Genomic DNA, 24,938 nt, shown 5'->3' with positions numbered 1-24,938 from the left:
CACTTTCAGTTACAATGCAGGAAAAAACATCTCACACACAGAAAATCACAGGGTCAGGGCTTGCATCTGTGAAGGCAGGTGCTGTGATGGCGATGTGAGCCGTGACCTGAGTAATCCATCCTGACGTCCCGAGCGACGCACCGCCCCGGGCCCTCCACACCTTCCTCTACAGCTGTTTATGGCTCCACACACTCCGCTGGGCCTTTATCCGCCCAGAGCCTTTACCCTTCCTCACGAGCTTCAGAAAGGGAAACAGCTCAACTGTTCCTGTCCTGGATGCGATGGCTTCTTTATTGTTGTGGAACTGAAGGCTATTTTTAAGGTTTATTTAACTACGGTTAAATACTGATATAGTTTTGTGTGACTACAAAAAAAAACATTTTCACCTGATAGCCATCCTGCCCGTTCTTTCCTGGGGGTCCAGAAGGGCCTTTATCTCCTGGTGGTCCCTGTAGTCCAGGTGGTCCGGCAGGTCCGGCGGGACAGTCTGAACACACCCCCTGTGGTATTAAACAGCAGGTGTGATGGATACCAGCATCATGGGGATGTACACAGAGTCTTTTATTAAAAAGTACAATGGGAAATTAAATACTGAGAGCTGAGTGTGCGCATGGAGGGATTCAACTGATCCTGATGAGTGTGTGGTGTCTATACAGGGATAAGTGAGTGTATGGGTGTGTGTGTGGGTGTGTATACAGAGGGAGGAGTCTGTGTGTAAAGCCATGAGTGTGTTGCTTACCTTCAGGTCGAGCTGAGACAGGTCTGCGTCTTTGCCCTGAGAGAAACACATCGGACGAAATGAGAACGATCAGAAATCAATTTCGGCTTTGAGACGGGTCTCGCTGCCCACGAGCCAGTCCTCACAAACCCATTAAACTCACTGACAGCGTCAGCAGCACTCTGCAATCAGAGCTGTCAGTGCTGCTGAGGGTGATGCTGAAAACTGACAGAGCATCACTCACCGGCTCTCCTGGGGAACCTTTCTCTCCGGGCCTTCCTGGCAAACCCTGAACACACACACACACATACACACACACACACACAAAAACAAACCCCAACATTAACCATTACTGCTTTAACAAAATTCACTTCGTAAGAAGGAATATATTTCATTTATTTTAAAGTAAAAAATTAAGACTTTTCATATTTTAACTTTGCCTCAGAAGTGTATAATACAATACACGGCCAAAAGACTGCATACACCAGTTACTCGTAAATCAACGATACTATCGGTAATATCAGTGCAGCAGGTAGTGTCACAGTCACACAGCTCCAGAGACCTGGAGATTGAGGGTTTGAGTGCAGCACCGGGTGACTGTCTGTGAGGAGTGTGGTGTGTTCTCTCTGTGTCTGCGTGGGTTTCCTCCGGGTGACTGTCTGTGAGGAGTGTGGTGTGTTCTCCCTGTGTCTGCGTGTGTTTCCTCCGGGTGACTGCCTGTGAGGAGTGTGGTGTGTTCTCTCTGTGTCTGCGTGGGTTTCCTCCGGGTGACTGTCTGTGAGGAGTGTGGTGTGTTCTCTCTGTGTCTGCGTGGGTTTCCTCCGGGTGACTGTCTGTGAGGAGTGTGGTGTGTTCTCTCTGTGTCTGCGTGGGTTTCCTCCGGGTGACTGTCTGTGTGGAGTGTGGTGTGTTCTCCCTGTGTCTGCGTGGGTTTCCTCCGGGTGACTGTCTGTGTGGAGTGTGGTGTGTTCTCCCTGTGTCTGCGTGGGTTTCTTCCAGGTGACTGTCTGTGAGGAGTGTGGTGTGTTCTCCCTGTGTCTGCGTGGGTTTCCTCCGGGTGACTGTATGTGAGGAGTGTGGTGTGTTCTCCCTGTGTCTGCGTGGGTTTCCTCCGGGTGACTGTCTGTGAGGAGTGTGGTGTGTTCTCCCTGTGTCTGCATGGGTTTCCTCCGGGTGACTGTCTGTGAGGAGTGTGGTGTGTTCTCCCTGTGTCTGCGTGGGTTTCCTCCGGGTGACTGTCTGTGAGGAGTGTGGTGTGTTCTCCCTGTGTCTGGATCATAGTGTCTCCAAACAGCTGGACAAACACTGTGATGTGTGTCATGCTTCTTTTTGTGCTTACATTATGTCCAGCCGGTCCCTGAGGCCCTTGGACTCCTGGAGCTCCTCTTAGCCCCTGCAGAGACAGCAGTGAAATGGTGAGGTCAGAGGTGTCAATATCTACATAACAGGTTCAGAACAAGCTAAAAACGCAACAGGTAACTTACAGCTGCTCCTATTGGGCCCGGTGGACCGGGTGGTCCCTGTAAAAGATAAGCGTTATAATTAATAATAATGTTTAATTCATTATTTTTATTCATTCATAAATGATATTGATTCTACGTCTACTGCTGCCGTTAATAATAACACATACTGATTATAAATGTGTGTGTCTGTGTGTGCATCTACATACAGCTTGTCCGGGGCTTCCCTCTCCTGGAGGACCTCTGGCTCCTGGCAGCCCCTGCATTCCTTGATTACCTGGCGGGCCCTAAAGCAAACAAATGAACAAACATCAACAAATATCACAAAACAACGTGGGACACTCAAAAGCTCCAAACTCTCTAAGACCTTCAGGTTTCCACAAAGTTGTTTCACTTCCTAAAGAAACCCTGCCATTTCACCTGGGCTTGGGACCGGTCACACAAGTGCAGCCACGGTGGCTGGGGGTGGTGGACGAAGGGAGAACACAGCCACACAGACTGTGAACCCAGGCCCCCGTGGCCCCAAAGTGGCGCGGTAGTGACTGAGTGTAAACCTCACTCATGACAGTTTCACTACATTTTCATAGCGGAGGACTTCTTTCCTTCTGAGCAGTGAGAAATCTGGAGACCTGAGGGCCCCCTCTAACAGACTAATACATAATTAAATCAGTCCTCCTTAAACCGGTTTAACAACACATCAGTAAATACGTTGTGTCGATACGGTACATGCAGCAGTTCCAAGGCTAGTCCTGAGGAGACACACCTGAACCCCTCAAACCTCAGAGGTGCAGAATGTAAAGGAAAGAGGCTTTTAACTAAGTCATACCTTCAGTCCTTGTGGTCCGGGCATTCCTGGTGGTCCTGGGTCACCCTGTAATAACAGGAAATAAATTACAGCACAGGTGTGTGTGTGTGTGGGTGTGTGTGTGTACCAAGAATATATCACATTGTGGGGAGTAAAGCCTGCTTTACACAGTCATATTGTGGGGACTTGTTTTCCTTGTGGGGACACCAAGCTGGTCCCCACAATGTAATCATTACGGTTTCAGGTGAAGGCAGGTTTTAAGATTAGGTTATGGTTAAGGTAAGGGTTAAGATAGTAAACAGGTGTGTGTGTGTGTGTGTTTTCTGTGTTTAAAATTCTTATTACAATTGTGGCTGACTCAAACATGCAGTAAAACATTCTTGAACATCACAACGATACGTGTGCAGTGTGTGTGTGTGTGTGTGTGTGTGTGTCTGGGGCCTGTAGCAATTCTGTGGGTTGAAACAAACCCAACACCTGCAGCCTAAACCCACTTCCTCATTAGTTTAATGGGAGGTGATTAAAGAGCGGTCGGACGCCGCTGGGCTTTTCAGCTCCATCAGCACGTTCAACTGGAAAAAAAAAATCCCACCTCAACCAGGGTCTGGGTGTTTCCCCGGCCCCTCAGAGAGAGAGGGACGTGCTCTTAAAAAGCAGACACAGCCACAAACTCAGCTAGAAGGACTCTGGGACTTGTACTGAATGGAGCTCCATTACGGCACCTTAAAGAAGAGGTGTCTACAGTCAACTTCATCATCGTTTCTTCTCTTCCTCGGCCATAGCCTGAGCAGCTCCTCAGAAGCACAGCTACATTTAGAACGACATGAAGCTCACAAGCCTTGGTCTTGTTTTTCCTCTTGAATTCAGCCTGGCACTGCTCCAGTTGTGATTCATTTACTCAGTAATTGCTTTCCTCAGTTCAATCAGTGAGTTATGATGAGCAGCAGGGACCTTCAGCCGAGGCAAACATCTGACGAGTGCTACTGCTGCCACTGAAGCTGCCCAATGAGGTTGTGAACGGGTGAGTGAAGTGGAGAAGGGCCACATTAAGAACAGAGACCTACTCTGTACAGTTTCTTCTGTCCTAACTCTTTTATAGAAGCTACCATGTGCCTTTTTAGGACGTTGCGCATAATAATTCAGCCCAGATTTAATACCGCAGCTCTTACAATTCAGAAACGACATGCTATTTAAGTGTGATTTTGATATAAACACGATGAATTTCGCAGGTCCTGCACACCACAGAGAACCAGAGGAAGCCAAGGGGGTGATATCTGAGACACAGAAACACTTTACACAGCATTACAGCCACAGCACGTAACGTAATACACAGCCGTATTGGGATCGATGTCTTGCTTGAGCAGGAACGGCATGCTTTACCAATCAGTATCCCAGGACAAGACTCCTAACACTGCATCAGCCCCCTATCGATAACATCATTAAGGTAGTACTGTGCCCTGTAAGGTTTCTACACTGAGTTCAGCCATTCGGATACACACTATAAGTGTATATGTGTAGGGTAGGAAATGTGCTTTAAGAGAAGGAACGTCCCACAGATGTAACGTGTAGGTGCAGTGGCAGCTAAGGGGTTAATCCATTGTCAGACAAAACTACACTGTTGAGTGTTTTACGGCTGCAGATCAGGTCTACAGTATCCATACCTGCGCTCCATCTTTGCCTTTCCCAGGTAATCCTACTTCACCTCTCAGACCAGGCTCTCCGACTGGACCTGGGGGGCCCGCTGGACCGTCTTTTCCCACATCTCCCTGAAAAGCAAAGTAAGATATTAATGTGTTCTTTTTGGCCCAGAGCACCTTAAGCTGGTGATGTTTCTGCCTTTTTTTGGTTCATACCACACCTTAATGCTTCAAACTGTGCCAGAGCCTGAACTCATAAAACGATTCTGCTCTGCTTCTGACGTCAAGTGCAGAGACTTTAGAACTGCCCCGCCCCCTCATCTGAGTCTGTCCAATAACAGCGCTGGGCCCGCGTTTATGTGAGAGCACACAGATGAGGTTATACAAACAGTACATTCAGTACAGTGTCCCTATCACTGCACCCAGGCTTTGGGAGCTACAGGGACAATGCCCCCCCTCCCCCCCGTTGGGCCGACATACACCACCTCCAGTGTTCATCAGAGATGCCCATTCACGTGTTGCCCCTAATCCTGCTTAGCTCTAGTGGAGTTGCAGGTTCTGGTGTTGAGGTGCTGTGTGTGCGGTCCAAAATAGCGAAACGGGATGACCCTTCAAGAGCCTGATAACTTCATCAGAACAAAGAGCTGCACTTCAGCGTCTCCCAGCTGGTGAAGGACCCTCCTTCTGGACTTTAAAGTAGATACATTTAAGGTATCAAAGGTTCCCACCATCATATAGAATCACCCTCTCCAAATTCTCGGTGAAATGAAGCTGAATTCAGTGGCTTAGTTTCTGCTCAAACTTTCCAGTGCCACCTTAAATGTTGCAGTAGCTATAGGCGCTATATATCTGCTTTGTCATTTAAGGTGGCACCACACCACACTTGCTAGTGCAGTTAATGTTTACAGCACTGTCCTGAAATCAGTGGGGAATGGAGGGAGGGTGATGGCTTCCTACCCTCCTCCACCAGTTACATAGTGCAGTTTCTGCAGTGCTGAGCCAAGAGTAGCTCCGTTATCCCTATTACAGATGAGTGGAGCATCACAGTGATTTAGAAGCTGTAACTCCAAGGTAAAAATACTACGCAGTGCCCCTTTAACATCATTGTATCTAAGACGAGTCAACCACACCATGTGGACTCATTGAAAAGCCACTGAACTACATAAGCCACCAGCTTGAGCTGCTGTTGGAAACGGCTCTGGAGTAAACCTCACACTTCATCTGAGCACTTGAACTAGGGGCAGAAAAGCTACCTCGACTCCCAGAACCCACCCAAGGAACAGCACTGTCTCCTCCCTCAACGTGCACAGATGAGGAGCCACCCAACCCCCGACAGCTGCCCAGGCTGGATTTCAGCTACAGCTACTTGTGGAACAAATCACACCCTGTTGTTTCTCATTATCACTGACTATAATTATCATCATGGACGGCACAGTGGCGCAGCAGGTAGTGTCGCAGTCACACAGCTCCAGGGGCCTGGAAGTTGTGGGTTCGAGTCCCGCTCCGGGTGACTGACTGTGAGGAGTTGGTGTGTTCTCCCTGTGTCTGCGTGGGTTTCCTCCGGGTGACTGTCTGTGAGGAGTTGGTGTGTTCTCCCTGTGTCTGTGTGGGTTTCCTCTGGGTGACTGTCTGTGAGGAGTTGGTGTGTTCTCCCTGTGTCTGCGTGGGTTTCCTCCGGGTGACTGTCTGTGAGGAGTTGGTGTGTTCTCCCTGTGTCTGCGTGGGTTTCCTCCGGGTGCTCCGGTTTCCTCCCACAGTCCAAAAACACACGTTGGTAGGTGGATTGGTGACTCAAAAGTGTCCGTAGGTGTGTGTGTGTGAGTGTTGCCCTGTGAAGGACTGGCGCCCCCTCCAGGGTGTATTCCCGCCTTGCGCCCATTGATTCCGGGTAGTCTCTGGACCCACCGCGACCCTGAACTGGATAAGGGTTACAGATAATGAATGAATGAATTATCATTATGCCTCAAGAGAGATGTTAGTCCACACAGAGATAGGGAACAGAAAAACATTGACTTTCACCTTCTCTCCTCGTTGTCCTGCTATGCCAGGAGGGCCGATGCTGCCTGGGATTCCCTGAGAAATAAAAGCAGGTAGATAAACGTGAGCACGTCCTCTATACAGACAACAAACCCGTGTACAGATGATACACACAGCTTTGGGACCCACCAAATGTGATCTGTGCCAAAGCTATGGCACTTTTTCTATTTTATGCTTTAGATGTTGGGAACAGAACACAGTTTCATGCATTCACCCAGTCACTCTCTCACACACACACACACACACACACACACATTCACCCAGTCACTCTCACCCAGTCACTCTCACACACACACACACACACACACTCACGCAGTCACTCTCGAACACACACACACACTCACCCAGTCATTCTCACACACACACACACACACACACACACACAAACAATCACCCAGTCACTCTCACACACACACACACTCACCCAGTCACTCTCACACACACACACACACACACTCACGCAGTCATTCTCGAACACACACACACACACTCACGCAGTCATTCTCGAACACACACACACACTCACCCAGTCATTCTCACACACACACACACACACACACACACACTCACCCAGTCACTCACACACACACACTCACCCAGTCACTCTCTCACACACACACACTCACCCAGTCACTCTCTCACACACACACACTCACCCAGTCACTCTTTCTCTCACACACACACTCACCCAGTCACTCAGTGATTTTTCATTAATTCACCCAATTGACAAATCTGATTTATTAGTTTGTGAGACACGTACCACGTTTCCTGGCAACCCTCGAGACCCCTGGGGGCCCGGCAGCCCTGGAGGACCCTGAGGAAGAAAGAGAGAGAGTTAAAGATGAAAGACACATCTCACAGAATATGAAAGGTGATGCGTTTGTGAGACACCAGACGGAAGAATAACAGCAGTGAAACTCACAGGGTCTCCGTTCCTGCCGGCGTCACCTTTATCTCCGGAGTCTCCCTTCACTCCCTGTTCAGACGAGCAGCAGTCAGAGCATTACACATAGAGCAGTCGATTCCTCTCACATTTTAACACAGAGTTCTATCATCACTGGGCAGGGGTGGAAGAATCAACTCATCCCTCACAATCAACTCAAGAATCAACTCATCCCTCACAATCGATTCAATTCAGTAAGAAAATAAAAAAAAAACATCTGTAAAAGGCTTTGTGAGCAATAAACAAGTAAGACCTGTGCTCCTCTGGAGTTGCCTCTGCTAAGAACTGCAACTCCCAGAATGCTCTGGGGTGACTGACCAAGCTATTGGTTTCTGACCTTGGCTTAAGGACGTTTCACTCTAACTGGACCTTAATGGATTTTTAACCCCTGACCCACAGGACAGAGCCCCCTGGTTTCCACTGTCAGGTCCAAAGCTTTAACCCGAGCCACTGACAGACAGACAGTGAGTGTTCCTCCAGCACTGTGTACAAGTCAGCAGCATGAAGAGATGCTAATTAGCATCTGTGTAATAAGTGTCCTGTGAAAGACTGAATGATAATCTGAAACAGGCTGGAGACACAGCAGATGGGAGATGAAAGGGGACTGCTCATTACCAGAGGTCCAGGTAGTCCTCTGAAGCCTTGCTCTCCAGGAAGTCCTCGTTGACCCTGAAAAAGACATCAGTCGAGACATCGTGACTTAACGGTTCAGCTCAAAGGGGATGTGCGTGTGGACAAGGGGAGGTGTGTGTACATTTCTGTTTATATTAAAAACAACGAATAAATAACAATAAAAATACTCAAAAAATAGTTCAGTAATTCAGTGTTCTATATAGTGAGAATGAGAGGCTTTGTCACATGACATCGTTGTGACATCGTTACACACAGGGGATTGAGGGGCTGAAATGACTGATACAGACCCTGGTACTGAAGTGTGTTCTGATCCAGTGCTGGATCATAGCATCAGCTCTGAGCAACGTCCTGCTTTCCCTGATCATAGCGCTCTGAGGCGTGAGCGCTGTCTGCAATATCGAGCGCAGTGGCAATTCAACAGACATTTCATTTCACACTGAAGCATTTGTTTGAGAGCTGATTCATTGTGGTAATAAAGTGTGTGTGTGTGTGAGAGAGAGAGTGAGAGAGAGATAGAGAGAGAGAGAAAGAGAGAGAAAGAGAAAGAGAGAGAGAGAGAGAGAGAGAGAGAGAGAGAGAGAGAGAGATAGAGATAGAGAGAGAGAGAGAGAGAGAGAGAGAGAGATAGAGATAGAGAGAGAGAGAGAGAGAGAGAGAAAGAGAGAGAGAGGGAGAGAGAGAGAGAGAGAGAGAGAGAGAGAGAGAGAGAGAGGGAGAGAGAGCGATAGAGAGAGAGAGTAAGAGAGAGAAAGAGAAAGAGAGAGGGAGTGAGAGAAAGAGAGAGGGAGTGAGAGAGAGAGAGAGAGAGAGAGAGAGGGAGTGAGAGAGAGAGAGAGAGAGAGAGAGAAAGACACAGAGAGATGTTTCTGTGGAAGGTTGAAGCTCCAGTGAAAGATCACTGAACACACCACTCCCCTGAACATAAAGCTACACTGGAAAAGAAAGACCTTTAAACACAGAGATCCACCTTAAATCCACACGGCCGGTTCTATCCTCTGTGTTTACTGTACTATCTACGCTAATGTTCTCTGCCGCTGTGTATTCACGTCATGTGCATGCGGTAGATATTTTGGAAATAAAACCCACAGCTGCTGCGCTCCATTAAGAAAGCGCTTCAAAATACAATACTTCTCTTAAACACATTCAAAAAAGGTTATCAATGTAAAACTCCTTACATTTAAAGGTGCTGTACACGATTCTGGAGACTGACTGCTGATACGTCAACAGCAAAAACAAAACACCCCTTCCTTCCGTGCTCCTTCAAAAGCTCCACCCCCATATTCATGAATGTAGAACGTGACGGACACAGTCTCCCCGACCCTCCCCTCAGGCCTTAGCCTTAGATCCAGCAGGTGCTTTGATCATAAGACTCTGTTCTTTTAAGAGCCTGTACTCACATGAAAATCGAAGGTCTACTCAAGTTCTGCTTGACTACAGTGAGCTGATAACACTTCACAGGCAACACAGAGCACACCGGCCAACTCAGAGAGAACCAGGTGCACAATTTCACCGAAGTTAATCACAGTATTTTGCTCTAAACACAACTATTCACACCTTTTCTGTTCCATCACTAACGTGAACTATACCCACAGTGTTCTTCCTCCAGCTCTGTGGACACAGAAACCCGCTGCTCTGCTGCCACCTGGTGTTGAGCTACGTTAACTACATCAACCATTCCATCCCTAAATTCCATCTCCCCCACCCTCAAGCCACAATCACAGCTCTGACCAGTCGAGGCAGAGACCACCCCAGACCTCTGAAGGCACCCTGTTGTCTTTGGCACCAAGATGTCAGCAGCAGATGCTTTGAGTTCTGTAAACTGGGAGGTGGAAGTGGGGCCTCCATGGGTTAGACTTGTTTTTCCAGCACATCCCACAGACGACACCTTGTGCTCTTTGTGGTGTTCCTCAAACCATCCCTGAACACATTTTACACAGTGACTGGGAGCATTCTCCTGCTAAAAGAGGGCATTCGGCAGTACACGGCAACATAAAGGGATGTACTTGGTCTGCAGCAAAGTTTAGGGAGGTGATATTTGTATAATGTAACATTTACACGGTTTCCCAGCGAAACATAACATCCGGCAGCTTCCTTTCTTCCCACAGTTTGTCCTAGCACCACCTCTACCCCAGGTCAGCCTCGCTCACACCTAGCTCTCCTCATGAAGTACAAAACGTCATGGTTTGCTTCATTCTTTCACTGCCCCATGGTACTATTCTGATGCCTACAAACCCCATGGAGGACAGGGGTCAGCAGGCTCAATCTGACAACACAGCCCCTGACAAAGTGTGTGTTCTGACCCCTCTCCATGAAAGCTAGAGCATGGCGAGAAATTGCTGGTGTAATTTTGTGTTGTATCATATTGATGTATTCTAAAGAAATGTGGCCCATCTGCACCAAAGTCTATGAGATCTTTCCTTCTGTGTCCTCAAAGACAGGGTCACGTGCTCCTTCGCTGAATTTCTTTGACTACCTCCATCCATTGGTCGAAAGTTGGGGGTGTCACTTGTAGCCATCCACCTTAAAACTATTGCCATCCACCTTAAAACTATTGCCATCCACTTTAAAACTATTGCCATCCACCTTAAAACCATTGCCATCCACTTTAAAACTATTGCCATCCACATTAAAAATATTGCCATCCACATTAAAAATATTGCCATCCACATTAAAACCATTGCCATCCACTTTAAAACTATTGCCATCCACATTAAAACTATTACCACCCACATTAAAAATATTGCCATCCACCTTAAAACTATTGCCATCCACATTAAAACTATTACCATCCACCTTAAAACTATTGCCATCCACATTAAAACTATTACCATCCACATTAAAAATATTGCCATCCACCTTAAAACTATTGCCATCCACATTAAAAATATTGCCATCCACCTTAAAACTATTGCCATCCACCTTAAAACTATTGCCATCCACCTTAAAACCATTGCCATCCACTTTAAAACTATTGCCATCCACCTTAAAACCATTGCATCCACATTAAAACTATTGCCACCCACATTAAAACTATTGCCATTCACATAAAAATATTGCCATCCACCTTAAAACTATTGCCATCCACATTAAAATATATTGCCATCCACCTTAAAACTATTGCCGTCTGAAATGATAGTTGCCCCATATGTCGAATAAAGGAGCTATTTTTCAGCTAAACAAGCTCATTTTTAGCTGGAGTAACTCTTCTGTGGGATCAGACCAGTCGGACTAGTCCTTGCTCCCATCACATATCAGTGAACCTCTGGCACTGACGACCCTGGGGCTGGTCACTGTTGGTCGTGTCTTGAACTACCTTTTTGCATGTATTGACCAATGCACACTGGGGAAAACCCTACAACACCTGTGGCCCAGAAATGCTCAGGTCCTCACTCTGACCATTTCTCCTGCTCCTGACACCAACCCCGATACCCCGACAGTGACACGCTATCCAGGTCACCTGCGAGTGGTTCTAATGTTGTGGAAGATCAGTGTGCATTCTCTGAAGGACGTTATATTGATCACTCACCATCTCTCCGGGCTTCCCCTGGTCTCCCTTCTCCCCTTTCTCTCCAGGCTTGCCCTATACAGAGAGACGCAAAACAACGGCTTTCAGAACCTCAGATCACAGTTCCCAGAGCAGTTATCAGAGCTTCTCAAGACTCAGCAGACTGATCACAGAGAGAATGAAACTGGAGTGTCTGTGTGCTGGGTGTCAGGTCAGATAACGTACCGGTTCGCCAGGCTCCGGAATCACATTGGCCACCTGCGAAGGATTCAGATTCAGAATAAGCACAAACCAGCAGATCACAGATGAACACATGAATGTACTGATGTTTAAAGCAGCTCTCAGAGCTCTCTACTGGAGTGACTGCATGGAGAAAGTGATGTCTTAGCAAGTGAAATCACCTTAAACCTGTAGCTATAGCTTTCTCATTAGGATGTGTGTGTGTGTGTGTGTGTGTGTGTGTGTGTTTGTGTGTGTAAAATGGTATCTGGATGTTGCTGCTCACTGACTTTCATTTAATTTAACTGTGTTCAATATAAACACATTCCACTCACATTCCCTGGTGCTCCTGGGACTCCTCTGGGTCCTACTTCACCCTGAGAGAGAGAGAGAAAAAGATAGAGAGAGATTGCGAGAGAGAGCAAGATAGATAGATAGAGAGAGAGAGAGAGAGAGAGAGAGAGAGAGAGAGAGAACAAAGAGAGATAGAGAGCAAGATAGAGCGAGATTGCGAGAGAGCGCAAGATAGAGAGAGAGAGAGAGAGAGAGAGAGAGAGAGAGAACAAAGAGAGAGAGAGAGCAAGATAGAGAGAGATTGCGAGAGCGCAAGATAGAGAGAGAGAGAGAGAGAGAGAGAGAGAACAAAGAGAGAGAGAGAGCAAGATAGAGAGAGATTGCGAGAGCGCAAGATAGAGAGAGAGCAAGAGAGAGAGAGAGAGAGAGAGAGAGAGAGAGAGATTGAGAGATTGCGAGAGAGAGAGAGAGAGAGAGAGAGATTGAGAGATTGCGAGAGAGAGCAAGAGAGAGAGATTGAGAGATTGCGAGAGAGAGAGAGAGAGAGAGAGAGAGAGAGAGAGAGAGATAAGTGTCCCCCAGCTTGTGGCAGTATTTAACGCAGAGGTAAATGCACACACATCCATCCCAGGTGAAGCTGAACAAACATTAAACAGTGATTCACTGACTCTGGCGCTTAGCTCAGTGTCACAGTGAAGAGACGGAGACCAGAAGATTCACTGAAGACAAATCCAGTAAGTGCTGCTGTGTGCACAAGAACTTTTCACCTCTTTGTTCTCCTCTAATGAGGCTCCCTTCGTTTAATGGGGCTATTTGTTAGTGCAAACAGATGGTGGAGCACAGGGACAAATGACTTCCTCATGTTTCTAATCCATGTTCTGTAATGTACACATCTTTGTCTGAATCTAAAACGTTCAGTGTGTTTATCTGGAGTTTACCAACCCAGTCATTTTTCTGTGATCTGCCTAAGTGTGAAAACATGGACATAAACGAGCTGTTCTGATTCTGCTCCGCTGCTGACATCATTAGAATGACCCCACCGCTCGTCTGAGTCTGTCCAATCACGGCGCTGGACCCGCGTTTATATGAGAGCGCAAAGACAAGGTTAAACACAGCAAAACAGACACAAAGAGCGTGGAGAAATAAGAGCACTGAGTGAAAACTGAGAAAACAAGAACAGAGAAGAAAGAGAACAGAGTGAAAACAGCTAAAAAACCAGAGCTTCTGCTCCTCGCTCCTCACTGCTGTGCGCTCGGGGTCGGGGTGAACAGCGAGCGGCTCATTATCATTTAAAGGAACAGGTGCTGAAAGCGACCGCTCTGAACAGGTGGAGAACTCTGCTGTGGGGTTTGATCCTTGTGGTGTTTAGTGACACAGTTATAGCTTCCTCTCACCTTGTCTCCCTTCTCGCCTTTAGGACCGAGTTCTCCGTCCTTCCCTCTTTCGCCCTGCAACAAACAGAAAGAGAGAAGCACATGCAGAGTTAGGCCACTTTATCAGAAACACCACCACTGTACTTCCTCAGGTGGCTCTTCTATTAACCGACGGAGAACTCACCGTCAATCCCTTTTCTCCTCTTGGTCCCATTAAACCTGACTCACCGGGTATGCCGGCTTCACCCTGAAAGAGAGACAGAGAGGGGGGATAAGAGAAGGAGGGAAAAGAGAGGATGATGATGATAAATAAAGAGAGAGTGATCAGCATGCTACTGAACCTCTGGTATGAGGGGTCAATCTTCACTACAGTACTCACTCTCTCTCCCGGTGGTCCTCTCGGTCCCGGGGGGCCCTCATCACCCTTGGTATAAAACCAAAGCATCATTAAACTCTTCTCTTCAGAGGCACAGTTCAATGAAACATCAAGCTCACACAGATCCTCCAACATAGCATTTGCTTTCTTAGCTTTGCGCTATAGCTATCCAGCTAATGTAGCAAGCAAGTGATATACGCTAAGCCTAAGTCATGACAAACTGCCAAACGGCGTGAGCAGAAATCTCATTCTGAGTCTCTTTCTGACACTATTCATATAAACAAAAGGATGTAGCACAGACTGAAACTACACAATCGTTGTAAAGAGAGGATTTCCGAGATCATAAGCCTAAGACTAGAGATACACTTGTTGTTTGGTCCTGCGTTCGCGTAGACCACCGCCTGCACCATGAGCGTAACTACTCACATACTCGCCTGTGTACTACTGTGTAACTAGAGGCTTCCACTAGAGGGCAGACCAGAGAAAGACATGGGGAGTTGCAGACTTGACTCTGACTCAGCTTTCTTCAAAAGTTTCCTCCATTGATATACTGTTGACTGCCTGCACTGCCCCCTAATGTTTACGTGTGTAGTGCCCCTTGCGTTAGCATAGCATTTATTCTGAGGACGTGCACCACCGATGTGAAAAAGGATGCAGGGTGTGAGGCATCCTTGATGCTTACGTAAACGTGTAGTTAACAGCAACACCCTAAGAATCTAACCCGTGGGTTTGTGGAGTCGGCTTTCCAGACGAATGTGAGGGGAAGAGGAGTGGGTGGAGATAGGGGTGGGGACTGGGGACGTTCCCTCTCACCACTGTTGTCGTTAATTTGTTTCCTTAGTTTTGTACTTTGAAGCGAACTTGTCTTAAAGTCCCTCTCCGATCAATCATCTTAATGGACTGGACTGTGTTTCTTCTTCCCCAGGTGTCAGCTCTCTGTGGGGTCTGGTGTTGCATCTGTGTTGGCTTTGCGTTGATGAATCCTCCATCTCACAGAGACTTAGTTCATACTCGTCAGTGTGGTTGGATTAAAACAAACCCTAACGTGATTACTGCAGTAGTTCAGTCCTCTAGAGTAAGTTTATAAGCCGTAACGATGCATCTACATTCAACAGCTCTCAGCTCTCTAACCCTCACACTTCAAAAACCTCATCAAAGTGCACGCTTCAAGGAAGGGTTTATGACTTGGGATGTGGCAGAACTGCAGGCAGCAAAATCCCAGACATTTTTGTCCCAAAAAGAGGACATGTCTGGGGATAAGAGGACGTATGGCCAACCTACTTAAATGTAACATTGTATCGTTTTCTTATCGGGTTCAGACCAAGTGAACTCAGCTTAAGACACTAGTTGTAGATGCAGCGTGCCGGGACATACCTTAGAACCAGGTTTTCCAGGGAAACCTTCTGGCCCAGTTTCCCCCCTTTGGCCCTGTAACAACACAGATCATGTGATCATCATAATACATACACTTTCCACTGGAAAAAACACACAACCAAAGCAAAGAGGGCGGGAATGAATGAAAAAAATGATTGTGCATGAAGTGGATCTGAACTGTTGAGGTCACATGATGTGGCTGAAGCTCTGGTTGTGTCTCTGAAAAGGCTGACGTACTATGTAGTGGCCCTGTAACTCGACATTTCTGCTGCTGAACTGGGGAGCACTAACCTTTTCACCGTCGTTTCCTGGAAGACCATCCAGACCGTCCTTTCCTGCAAGACCCTGTAAAACAAAACACGCCCAGCATTAACTGTGAAATAAAGACCATCTCTTATCAAACAAGGAACGAACAATGGGTTATGAGTCTAGAGACACTTACTGGTTTTCCTGGCTCTCCTGGTTTCCCGGAGAACCCAATTTCACCAGGCAATCCCTGTGGAAGTTATTACACACTCGAATGAATCTATTACCTTGCCCTCTCTATAGCTTTTAGAGTATTCACATGTACACTTACAGGTGGTCCAGTCAGTCCAGGCCTGCCAGGGGGTCCGGGAGGGCCAGCAGGACCCTACAACACAAACCACCACCATTAATGGAAGATTCATCAACATCAGACTCTGCCTATCTGCCAGTGTAGTTACTCCTGCATGACTAAATCCACCTTGTGCCACTAGGGGGAGCCAGTTAACAAGGATAAGGTTGCACTCTGTGTCCAAGCAACAGGACATTTGCCCACTTTGCTGCAGTTCCTGCTTTTCTGGGAAGGATTTGACCAGGTGTTGGAACATTTCTGCATGAATTTGATTGATTGCATTCAGTCAGTTGAGTCTTGAGATCAGGTGCTGATGTCGAAGGAGTCGTTATGGATCACGAACACCACTCCAACCGCCCCATACTCCTAGATGGTGCTGGGCATTAGACAAGGTGACCTTAGACTTATGTATGGAGTGATTCCATCGGTCAGTGTTTTTCTAAGGAGATAAAACCCACATGCACAATCTGTTCTAATACGTGTACCTTAAAGCAGACCTGTGAATAAACCCATTGTTTAGTGCATGCATCTGCCGCCCACCAACCCACACTCTGTGAAACAAGACACACCCAGTCAGTTTTCTGTGGGCTGCCCAAGTCAGAAACATGGGATAAAACGAGCCGTTCAGACTCGGTTCTGTGTATGACGTCAAGTGCCGAGACTTTAAGGTGGAATGGTGTGTTTGTGGGGGAAAATAGACTGTTGTTTGTAGGTGGCTGAAGTGTAAAGTGTCTATGTTTTTATTACCACAGAAACTCATTTCTAACTCAAGTTGTTCAGTTTTATAACGCTTTCGGTTTGTGTTTACTTTCATGCAGTAAACGCTCTCCTGAATTTAGAGTCAATTCCACCTTAATAAGTTAATGTTACTCACATATGGAACAAGAATAGAGCAGTATCCTCATTATCTCAGGATTTTCTATGTTTGGAAGTCTCTCTACTCCCTTATATCTCTTTACTTACACTGGGGACTCACATTAGACCGGTTTCCAGCATGGTATGATTCAGATTACATCATGTGAGTTTATATCAGGAAGCGCCAGTCAGGTGACTGCTACTTACAGGAGGTCCAGGAAGGCCATCAACTCCCGGTAATCCACCTTCACCTTTCTTTCCCTAGAGACCAAAGAACATCAAAAATGACTACGGTTAAAAGAAGATTAGGGGTAAACAATAGATAAACAACCAAGAAAAGCACAACTAAAGACGGTGCTGCCATCTGTTGGACAAACCGAGCAAACGCAACTCCTTCTTTACTGTTGAAATCAACCAGTCTATTGCTGGATGTCTGAAGCTGACCCAGTGGAAACCCAAAGTCTATTGGGTGATCTATTTAGAGCCTATGTATCCTTTGAATGTATCCCTGAATCTGGCCTGAGACCAGTCGTTCACAGTAAAACGGAGCAGGGTGAGGAGCGGCAGCCTTCTGCCTACTGTGTCTATGTGCTGTGTTTATTGAAAGATTGGCAATTTCAGGCAAAGCAGATGATGGCTGCATGGACACCGAGTGAGCTCATGGTCTATAATTGAAAGTGTCTTACCCTTTGGCCCATTTCTCCAGGCTCCCCAGGCTCCCCAGGTGAACCGGGTGGACCCTGAGTGAGAGAGTGAAATTACCCTTCAAATGTTTGATCACACGTGAGGACTGTTCCACACACTCACACACACTCACACCTGTGGACAGTTTAGTACAGACTCTGACCGTAAAGGTGAGCATCCTGATCAATCAAAAACACATCACAAAGCAATGCACATCACGCGTCCATGGAGGGTACATTCTGCCTCCTGTTAAAGTAATCAGCTCCGTGTGATGGAGACAACAGATTAATGGACTTACAGAAGGCCCAGGAGGCCCATCAGCTCCAGGACGGCCAGGGGAACCAGGGGTACCCTGGGAAACAGCAGAACAAAATACATGAGCTCCTTTAATCACAGGCAGAGAGGGAGAGAGAGGGAGAGATAGAACCATGCACACACAGTAGGAGAGAAATCAGAGAAACTGTACATTTATATATAGTTTTAATAGACACCAGTTAAAGACGGGATATAATAAGAATTATGCAGTGATTACCCTTCCTCTTCTTACGTTTCCTCTGTCCCAGGCCGCCACGCGTCTCTTGTTTACCTCCTAGCTACGCCCCCTTCTCCATGTGGTTGCTCTTGCCACGCCCCTTTTCCATTTCCCTGTTTGTTCACGTTTAAACGCTCCTCCCTGTGTTTGTTCTGTCATTGTTACTGTTGTCTCTGTTTCTCTTACTCAGGTGTTTGGGGTGTTTTGGTTCTGTGTTTTGTTCCCTGTGCTGTTTCTGTCTCTCGCTCTTGTACTGTGACTTTCCTGATTACCAGCGTTTATCTCTGTCTCATTCTGGCTTCCTATAATCCAGGTAATACCCCTTAGGCTCAGTTCTCTCAGTCAGCTCCTGGTTAATGCTTTGCCTTAGTGTTAGCTCGTTTCCTTTGGGTTCAGTGTTTGTTTATATGGTTTAATAGCGTCTGTCACTTTCTGTTTATGTTTTGTCTCTTGCTAGTTTTGTCTGGTTTTCTTTAAATGTACATTGTCACATTTACATCCACCTCCTTCGCCTCCTTTTACCACACCCTGAGACACCGAGAAGCATCGCTCTGAAAAAGCCCTGTATAAACCCTTTGTTCATTATTTGCATTATCCTTCTAACCATAAAAATGTAGCTGTCCGTATACTCACCACTTCTCCCTTCAGGCCTGCCAGCTGGACCTGCAGAGAGAGAAGAGCGCAGCACTGTCAGCGACGTGAGTGTCTGGGTGGCTGTAGAGTCATGAGACACTAATAATATTCATGAAGGTGAGCTGTAAATGTCGCTGTTTCGCTGAGAAGTCTATAAATGATCGCAGGACCTGTTTTAATTTAAGAGTAAAATTGGACACGTCAGAAATGGGGATGTTTTCTGGTGACAGTGCTGTTCTGTGACAGAGCGACTTCACCATTAAACGTTTAAGATTAAGCAGTTCAGCCCGGGAAATTAAAAGGCAACGTGAAATAAAATCATTCAACAGACACAGGATCTCGAAATTAATCTTTCTGTTCGTGGTTTATGTTTGAAGAAGTGAGAAATCGATCTTCTCCAGGTGATATCTGTCAGTCTGTTCATTCATTGTCTGAAACTCTTATCCACTTCAGGGTCGCGGTGGGTCCAGAGCCTACCTGGAATCATTGGGCGCAAGGTGGGAATACACCCTGGAGGGGGCGCCAGTCCTTCACAGGGTGACAAACACACAATCACACATTCACTCACACACTCACACCTACGGACACTTTTGAGTCACCAATCCACCTACCAACGTGTGTTTTTCGACCGTGGGAGGAAACCGGAGCACCCGGAGGAAACCCACCCAGACACAGAGAGAACACACCACACTCCTCACAGACAGTCACCCGGAGGAAACCCACGCAGACACAGAGAAAACACACCACACTCCTCACAGACAGTCACCCGGAGGAAACCCACGCAGACACAGGGAGAACACACCACACTCCTCACAGACAGTCACCCGGAGGAAACCCACACAGACACAGGGAGAACACACCACACTCCTCACAGACAGTCACCCGGAGGAAACCCACGCAGACACAGAGAGAACACACCACACTCCTCACAGACAGTCACCCGGAGGAAACCCACGCAGACACAGAGAGAACACACCACACTCCTCACAGACAGTCACCCGGAGGAAACACACGCAGACACAGAGAGAACACACCACACTCCTCACAGACAGTCACCCGGAGGAAACACACGCAGACACAGAGAGAACACACCACACTCCTCACAGACAGTCACCCGGAGGAAACACACGCAGACACAGAGAGAACACACCACACTCCTCACAGACAGTCACCCGGAGGAAACACACGCAGACACAGAGAGAACACACCACACTCCTCACAGACAGTCACCCGGAGGAAACACACACAGACACAGAGAGAACACAGCACACTCCTCACAGACAGTTACCCGGAGGAAACCCACGCAGACACAGAGAGAACACACCACACTCCTCACAGACAGTCACCCGGAGGAAACTCACGCAGACACAGAGAGAACACACCACACTCTTCACAGACAGTCACCCGGAGGAAACCCACGCAGACACAGAGAGAACACACCACACTCCTCACAGACAGTCACCCGGAGGAAACCCACACAGACACAGAGAGAACACACCACACTCCTCACAGACAGTCACCCGGAGGAAACCCACACAGGCACAAGGAGAACACACCACACTCCTCACAGACAGTCACCCGGAGGAAACCCACGCAGACACAGGGAGAACACACCACACTCCTCACAGACAGTCACCCAGAGGAAACCCACACAGACACAGAGAGAACACACCACACTCCTCACAGACAGTCACCCGGAGGAAACCCACGCAGACACAAGGAGAACACACCACACTCCTCACAGACAGTCACCCGGAGGAAACCCACGCAGACACAGGGAGAACACACCACACTCCTCACAGACAGTCACCCGGAGGAAACCCACACAGGCACAGGGAGAACACACCACACTCCTCACAGACAGTCACCCGGAGGAAACCCACACAGACACAGAGAGAACACACCACACTCCTCACAGACAGTCACCCGGAGGAAACCCACGCAGACACAGGGAGAACACACCACACTCCTCACAGACTGTCGCCCGGAGCAGGACTCGAGCGGCTGGTGATCAGCCCCTCCCTTTACCATTGTCAGCAAATTACTGACCACTGCCGACCAGTAGGCCCCCACCCCACCTCTTGCTGTTTGGGAAGCATTTTGCACATTCACTCACCGCATCTCCAGGTATTCCAGCAGGACCTTGCTCTCCCTGTGAGACAAAAAGATATAATATATAAATAAATAAACAAAACACGTTATGCAACATCAGAGTAGTAGAGGAGACCTATTAGTGGACAGCTACACACCTTCTCTCCTTTGACTCCATTTGGGCCAGGTGAGCCAATAAGACCCCTCAGACCCTGGTTTGGGGGAAACAACATTAAGGATTATGTTGTTGTTGTTGTTGTTTTAATAAAATGAAAAACCTATACCAATATATGACATAAATGTATATGACATAAATGTAGCTGCAATATTAATATTAACAACACTGATGCTGTATGTTTATCTCACAAAAATACAAAATAAATTAAATACTCACATCTTTTCCTGGAACTCCGGGCTTCCCAGGAATGCCATCTAACCCTGGCTCACCCTAAAAAATAATCATGTTAATGATATATGAATGTGGTTTGTTCTCCTGTAATTTTCACAGCGAATGGTTTTAGGTCGTTCTGAACTGGGCTGTTTAGACAGGGGGAGAACACGGCTGTGGGCTTTGATCCTTGTGGTGTTTTGACCAAAGTAGGTGACAGACATTTTATTAAGACCCAGAACTGTGTTCACGTGTGGAAAATGGGGATAGCTATTATGTATTATCGAACACAATGCAGTTTTGTAAGACACCCTAGGTAAGGGCACCTGCTGCATGTGCTGTAACTTATATGAGATGACACTACAAGCTATAAAAACAATTCTTCATAAGTGAGTACAGTGTTATAAGTTCACTAGAGACAGCAGAGGGATGTGAGAGTGAGGACAGTGTTATAAGTTCACTAGAGACAGCAGAGGGACATGAGATTGGGAACAGTGTGGTGAGTTCACTAGAGACAGCAGAGAGATGTGAGAGTGAGGACAGTGTGATGAGTTCACTAGAGACAGCAGAGGGATGTGAGAGTGAGGACAGTGTGATGAGTTCACTAGAGACAGCAGAGAGATGTGAGAGTGAGGACAGTGTGATGAGTTCACTAGAGACAGCAGAGAGATGTGAGAGTGAGGACAGTGTGGTGAGTTCACTAGAGACAGCAGAGAGATGTGAGAGTGAGGACAGTGTGATGAGTTCACTAGAGACAGCAGAGGGATGTGAGAGAGAGGGCAGTGTGGTGAGTTCACTAGAGACAGCAGAGAGATGTGAGAGTGAGGACAGTGTGATGAGTTCACTAGAGACAGCAGAGGGATGTGAGAGAGAGGGCAGTGTGGTGAGTTCACTAGAGACAGCAGAGAGATGTGAGAGTGAGGACAGTGTGGTGAGTTCACTAGAGACAGCAGAGAGATGTGAGAGTGAGGACAGTGTGATGAGTTCACTAGAGACAGCATAGGGATGTGAGAGAGAGGGCAGTGTGATGAGTTCACTAGAGACAGCAGAGGGATGTGAGAGTGTGGACAGTGTGGTGAGTTCACTAGAGACAGCAGAGAGATGTGAGAGTGAGAACAGTGTGGTGAGTTCACTAGAGACAGCAGAGGGATGTGAGAGAGAGGGCAGTGTGATGAGTTCACTAGAGACAGCAGAGGGATGTGAGAGCGAGGACAGTGTGGTGAGTTCACTAGAGACAGCAGAGGGATGTGAGAGTGTGGACAGTGTGTTGAGTTCACTAGAGACAGCAGAGGGACATGAGAGTGAGGACAGTGTGATGAGTTCACTAGAGACAGCAGAGGGATGTGAGAACGAGGACAGTGTGATGAGTTCACTAGAGACAGCAGAGGGACGTGAGAGCGAGGACAGTGTGATGAGTTCACTAGAGACAGCAGAGGGACGTGAGAGCGAGGACAGTGTGATGAGTTCACTAGAGACAGCAGAGGGATGTGAGAGCGAGGACAGTGTGATGAGTTCACTAGAGACAGCAGAGGGACGTGAGGGTGAGGACAGTGTGATGAGTTCACTAGAGACAGCAGAGGGACGTGAGAGTGAGGGCAGTGTGATGAGTTCACTAGAGACAGCAGAGGGACATGAGAGCGAGGACAGTGTGATGAGTTCACTAGAGACAGCAGAGGGATGTGAGAGCGAGGACAGTGTGATGAGTTCACTAGAGACAGCAGAGGGACGTGAGGGTGAGGACAGTGTGATGAGTTCACTAGAGACAGCAGAGGGACGTGAGAGTGAGGGCAGTGTGATGAGTTCACTAGAGACAGCAGAGGGACGTGAGCGTGAGGACAGTGTGATGAGTTCACTAGAGACAGCAGAGGGACGTGAGGGTGAGTACAGTGTAGTGAGTTCACTAGAGACAGCAGAGGGATGTGAGAGTGAGGACAGTGTGATGAGTTCACTGGAGACAGCAGAGGGATGTGAGAGAGAGGACAGTGTGGTGAGTTCACTAGAGACAGCAGAGGGACGTGAGAGTGAGGACAGTGTGATGAGTTCACTAGAGACAGCAGAGGGACGTGAGAGTGAGGACAGTGTGATGAGTTCACTAGAGACAGCAGAGGGACGTGAGAGTGAGGACAGTGTGATGAGTTCACTAGAAACAGCAGAGGGATGTGAGAGTGAGGGCAGTGTTGTGAGTTCACTAGAGACAGCAAAGGGACGTGAGAGTGAAGACAGTGTGGTGAGTTCACTAGAAACAGCAGAGGGACGTGAGAGTGAAGACAGTGTGATGAGTTCACTAGAAACAGCAGAGGGACGTGAGAGTGAGGACAGTGTGATGAGTTCACTAGAAACAGCAGAGGGATGTGAGAGTTAGGGCAGTGTTGTGAGTTCACTAGAAACAGCAGAGGGACGTGAGAGTGAGGACAGTGTGATGAGTTCACTAGAGACAGCAGAGGGACGTGAGAGTGAAGACAGTGTGATGAGTTCACTAGAAACAGCAGAGGGACGTGAGAGTGAAGACAGTGTGATGAGTTCACTAGAAACAGCAGAGGGACGTGAGAGTGAGGACAGTGTGATGAGTTCACTAGAAACAGCAGAGGGACGTGAGAGTGAGGGCAGTGTTGTGAGTTCACTAGAGACAGCAGAGGGACGTGAGAGTGAGGACAGTGTGATGAGTTCACTAGAGACAGCAGAGAGACGTGAGAGTGAAGACAGTGTGATGAGTTCACTAGAAACAGCAGAGGGATGTGAGAGTGAGGGCAGTGTTGTGAGTTCACTAGAAACAGCAGAGGGACGTGAGAGTGAGGACAGTGTGATGAGTTCACTAGAGACAGCAGAGAGACGTGAGAGTGAAGACAGTGTGATGAGTTCACTAGAAACAGCAGAGGGACGTGAGAGTGAGGGCAGTGTTGTGAGTTCACTAGAGACAGTAGAGGGACTGTATTTTGATTCTGTGTTTTTAAGCTAAAAATACAACCTAATGTCAGTTTAACTGAATCCTCATTTTTAATGAAGAAGAGTCGACTCCCAAAGGACATTTTCTTCAAGAGTCCGTGAGTCGCTGTTCACCGTTGGCCAATGATTCATAGAATTGAATCTCATGAAGTGTACTAAGTTTGGGTTTGCAACGTCTTATGTAGGGCACTTTGAACTTAAAATGCTGATGGTGAATAAATACAACATGTGTTTAAAAAAAAAAGTGGCAATTTACCTATAATTTTGAATGTTAACGTGTTTTCAAATGTAGCACAATTCTGAAGCTTTTGTTAATGAACGTTAGCAATAAATAATAGCTATAGAAGAGTAAAACAATCAAAAACACATGACTAATATTAGGCTATTACTTATTTAATGAGCTCTCAAGTGTTCTTCAACTAAACATAGACTAAAAATAACAATAAGAAGAAGAAGAAGAAGAAGAAGAAGAAGAAGAAGAAGAAGAACTAAAACAAGATTAAATCCCAATACATACTTACTAAAAGTAAAACTAAATCAAAATCCACTGCTAAAGCTAACACTAAACATGATGTCGCGTCCCCCCTGTGTTTTTGTGGTCAGAGGTGAAGAATGTCTCAGACTAAACGCTCCTCCAGACTGCTGTCTACCTCTTTCTATAGCAGGTTGACCAGTGTGATGAGTGTAACATAGTCATCCTGAAACCCCTAACAAAAACACAGGTGTCCACACGCCCCTGCAGCCTGGGGGTTACTGAAGCCTGCTGCTTTAGGGCTCATACACGGTCAAGGTCAGGAGTGAGGGGAAACACCAGATGGGAACCTCGTCTGTGAGTAGCGTGAT

At 47.2% G+C, this 24,938-nt stretch overlaps 1 protein-coding gene across 1 annotated transcript in view; it reads right to left on the bottom strand.

Moving 5' to 3' along the window:
* col22a1 (collagen, type XXII, alpha 1) overlaps nt 1-24,938 on the bottom strand; it is an 83,048-nt gene that overhangs the window by 9,327 nt on the left and 48,783 nt on the right. The window contains exons 17-45 of the mRNA XM_066669339.1: nt 21,159-21,212; nt 20,923-20,976; nt 20,790-20,825; nt 18,674-18,703; nt 17,807-17,860; nt 17,511-17,564; nt 17,032-17,085; nt 15,952-16,005; nt 15,817-15,870; nt 15,666-15,719; nt 15,375-15,428; nt 14,004-14,048; nt 13,809-13,871; nt 13,646-13,699; nt 12,293-12,334; nt 11,964-11,996; nt 11,760-11,813; nt 8,216-8,269; nt 7,580-7,633; nt 7,418-7,471; nt 6,640-6,693; nt 4,645-4,749; nt 3,005-3,049; nt 2,388-2,465; nt 2,203-2,238; nt 2,058-2,111; nt 963-1,007; nt 740-775; nt 387-500 (exon numbers count right to left, since the gene is read on the bottom strand). Of these exons, the coding sequence (XP_066525436.1) occupies nt 387-500; nt 740-775; nt 963-1,007; nt 2,058-2,111; nt 2,203-2,238; nt 2,388-2,465; nt 3,005-3,049; nt 4,645-4,749; nt 6,640-6,693; nt 7,418-7,471; nt 7,580-7,633; nt 8,216-8,269; nt 11,760-11,813; nt 11,964-11,996; nt 12,293-12,334; nt 13,646-13,699; nt 13,809-13,871; nt 14,004-14,048; nt 15,375-15,428; nt 15,666-15,719; nt 15,817-15,870; nt 15,952-16,005; nt 17,032-17,085; nt 17,511-17,564; nt 17,807-17,860; nt 18,674-18,703; nt 20,790-20,825; nt 20,923-20,976; nt 21,159-21,212 (1,572 nt within the window). The remainder of the gene's footprint in view (nt 1-386; nt 501-739; nt 776-962; nt 1,008-2,057; nt 2,112-2,202; nt 2,239-2,387; nt 2,466-3,004; nt 3,050-4,644; nt 4,750-6,639; nt 6,694-7,417; nt 7,472-7,579; nt 7,634-8,215; nt 8,270-11,759; nt 11,814-11,963; nt 11,997-12,292; nt 12,335-13,645; nt 13,700-13,808; nt 13,872-14,003; nt 14,049-15,374; nt 15,429-15,665; nt 15,720-15,816; nt 15,871-15,951; nt 16,006-17,031; nt 17,086-17,510; nt 17,565-17,806; nt 17,861-18,673; nt 18,704-20,789; nt 20,826-20,922; nt 20,977-21,158; nt 21,213-24,938) is intronic.

Source organism: Hoplias malabaricus, chromosome 4, assembly GCF_029633855.1.
Source record: "Hoplias malabaricus isolate fHopMal1 chromosome 4, fHopMal1.hap1, whole genome shotgun sequence".
Lineage (NCBI taxonomy): Eukaryota > Metazoa > Chordata > Actinopteri > Characiformes > Erythrinidae > Hoplias > Hoplias malabaricus.
The sequence above is the reverse complement of the archived record's forward strand: the minus strand, read 5'-3'. Positions and strand labels throughout refer to the sequence as shown.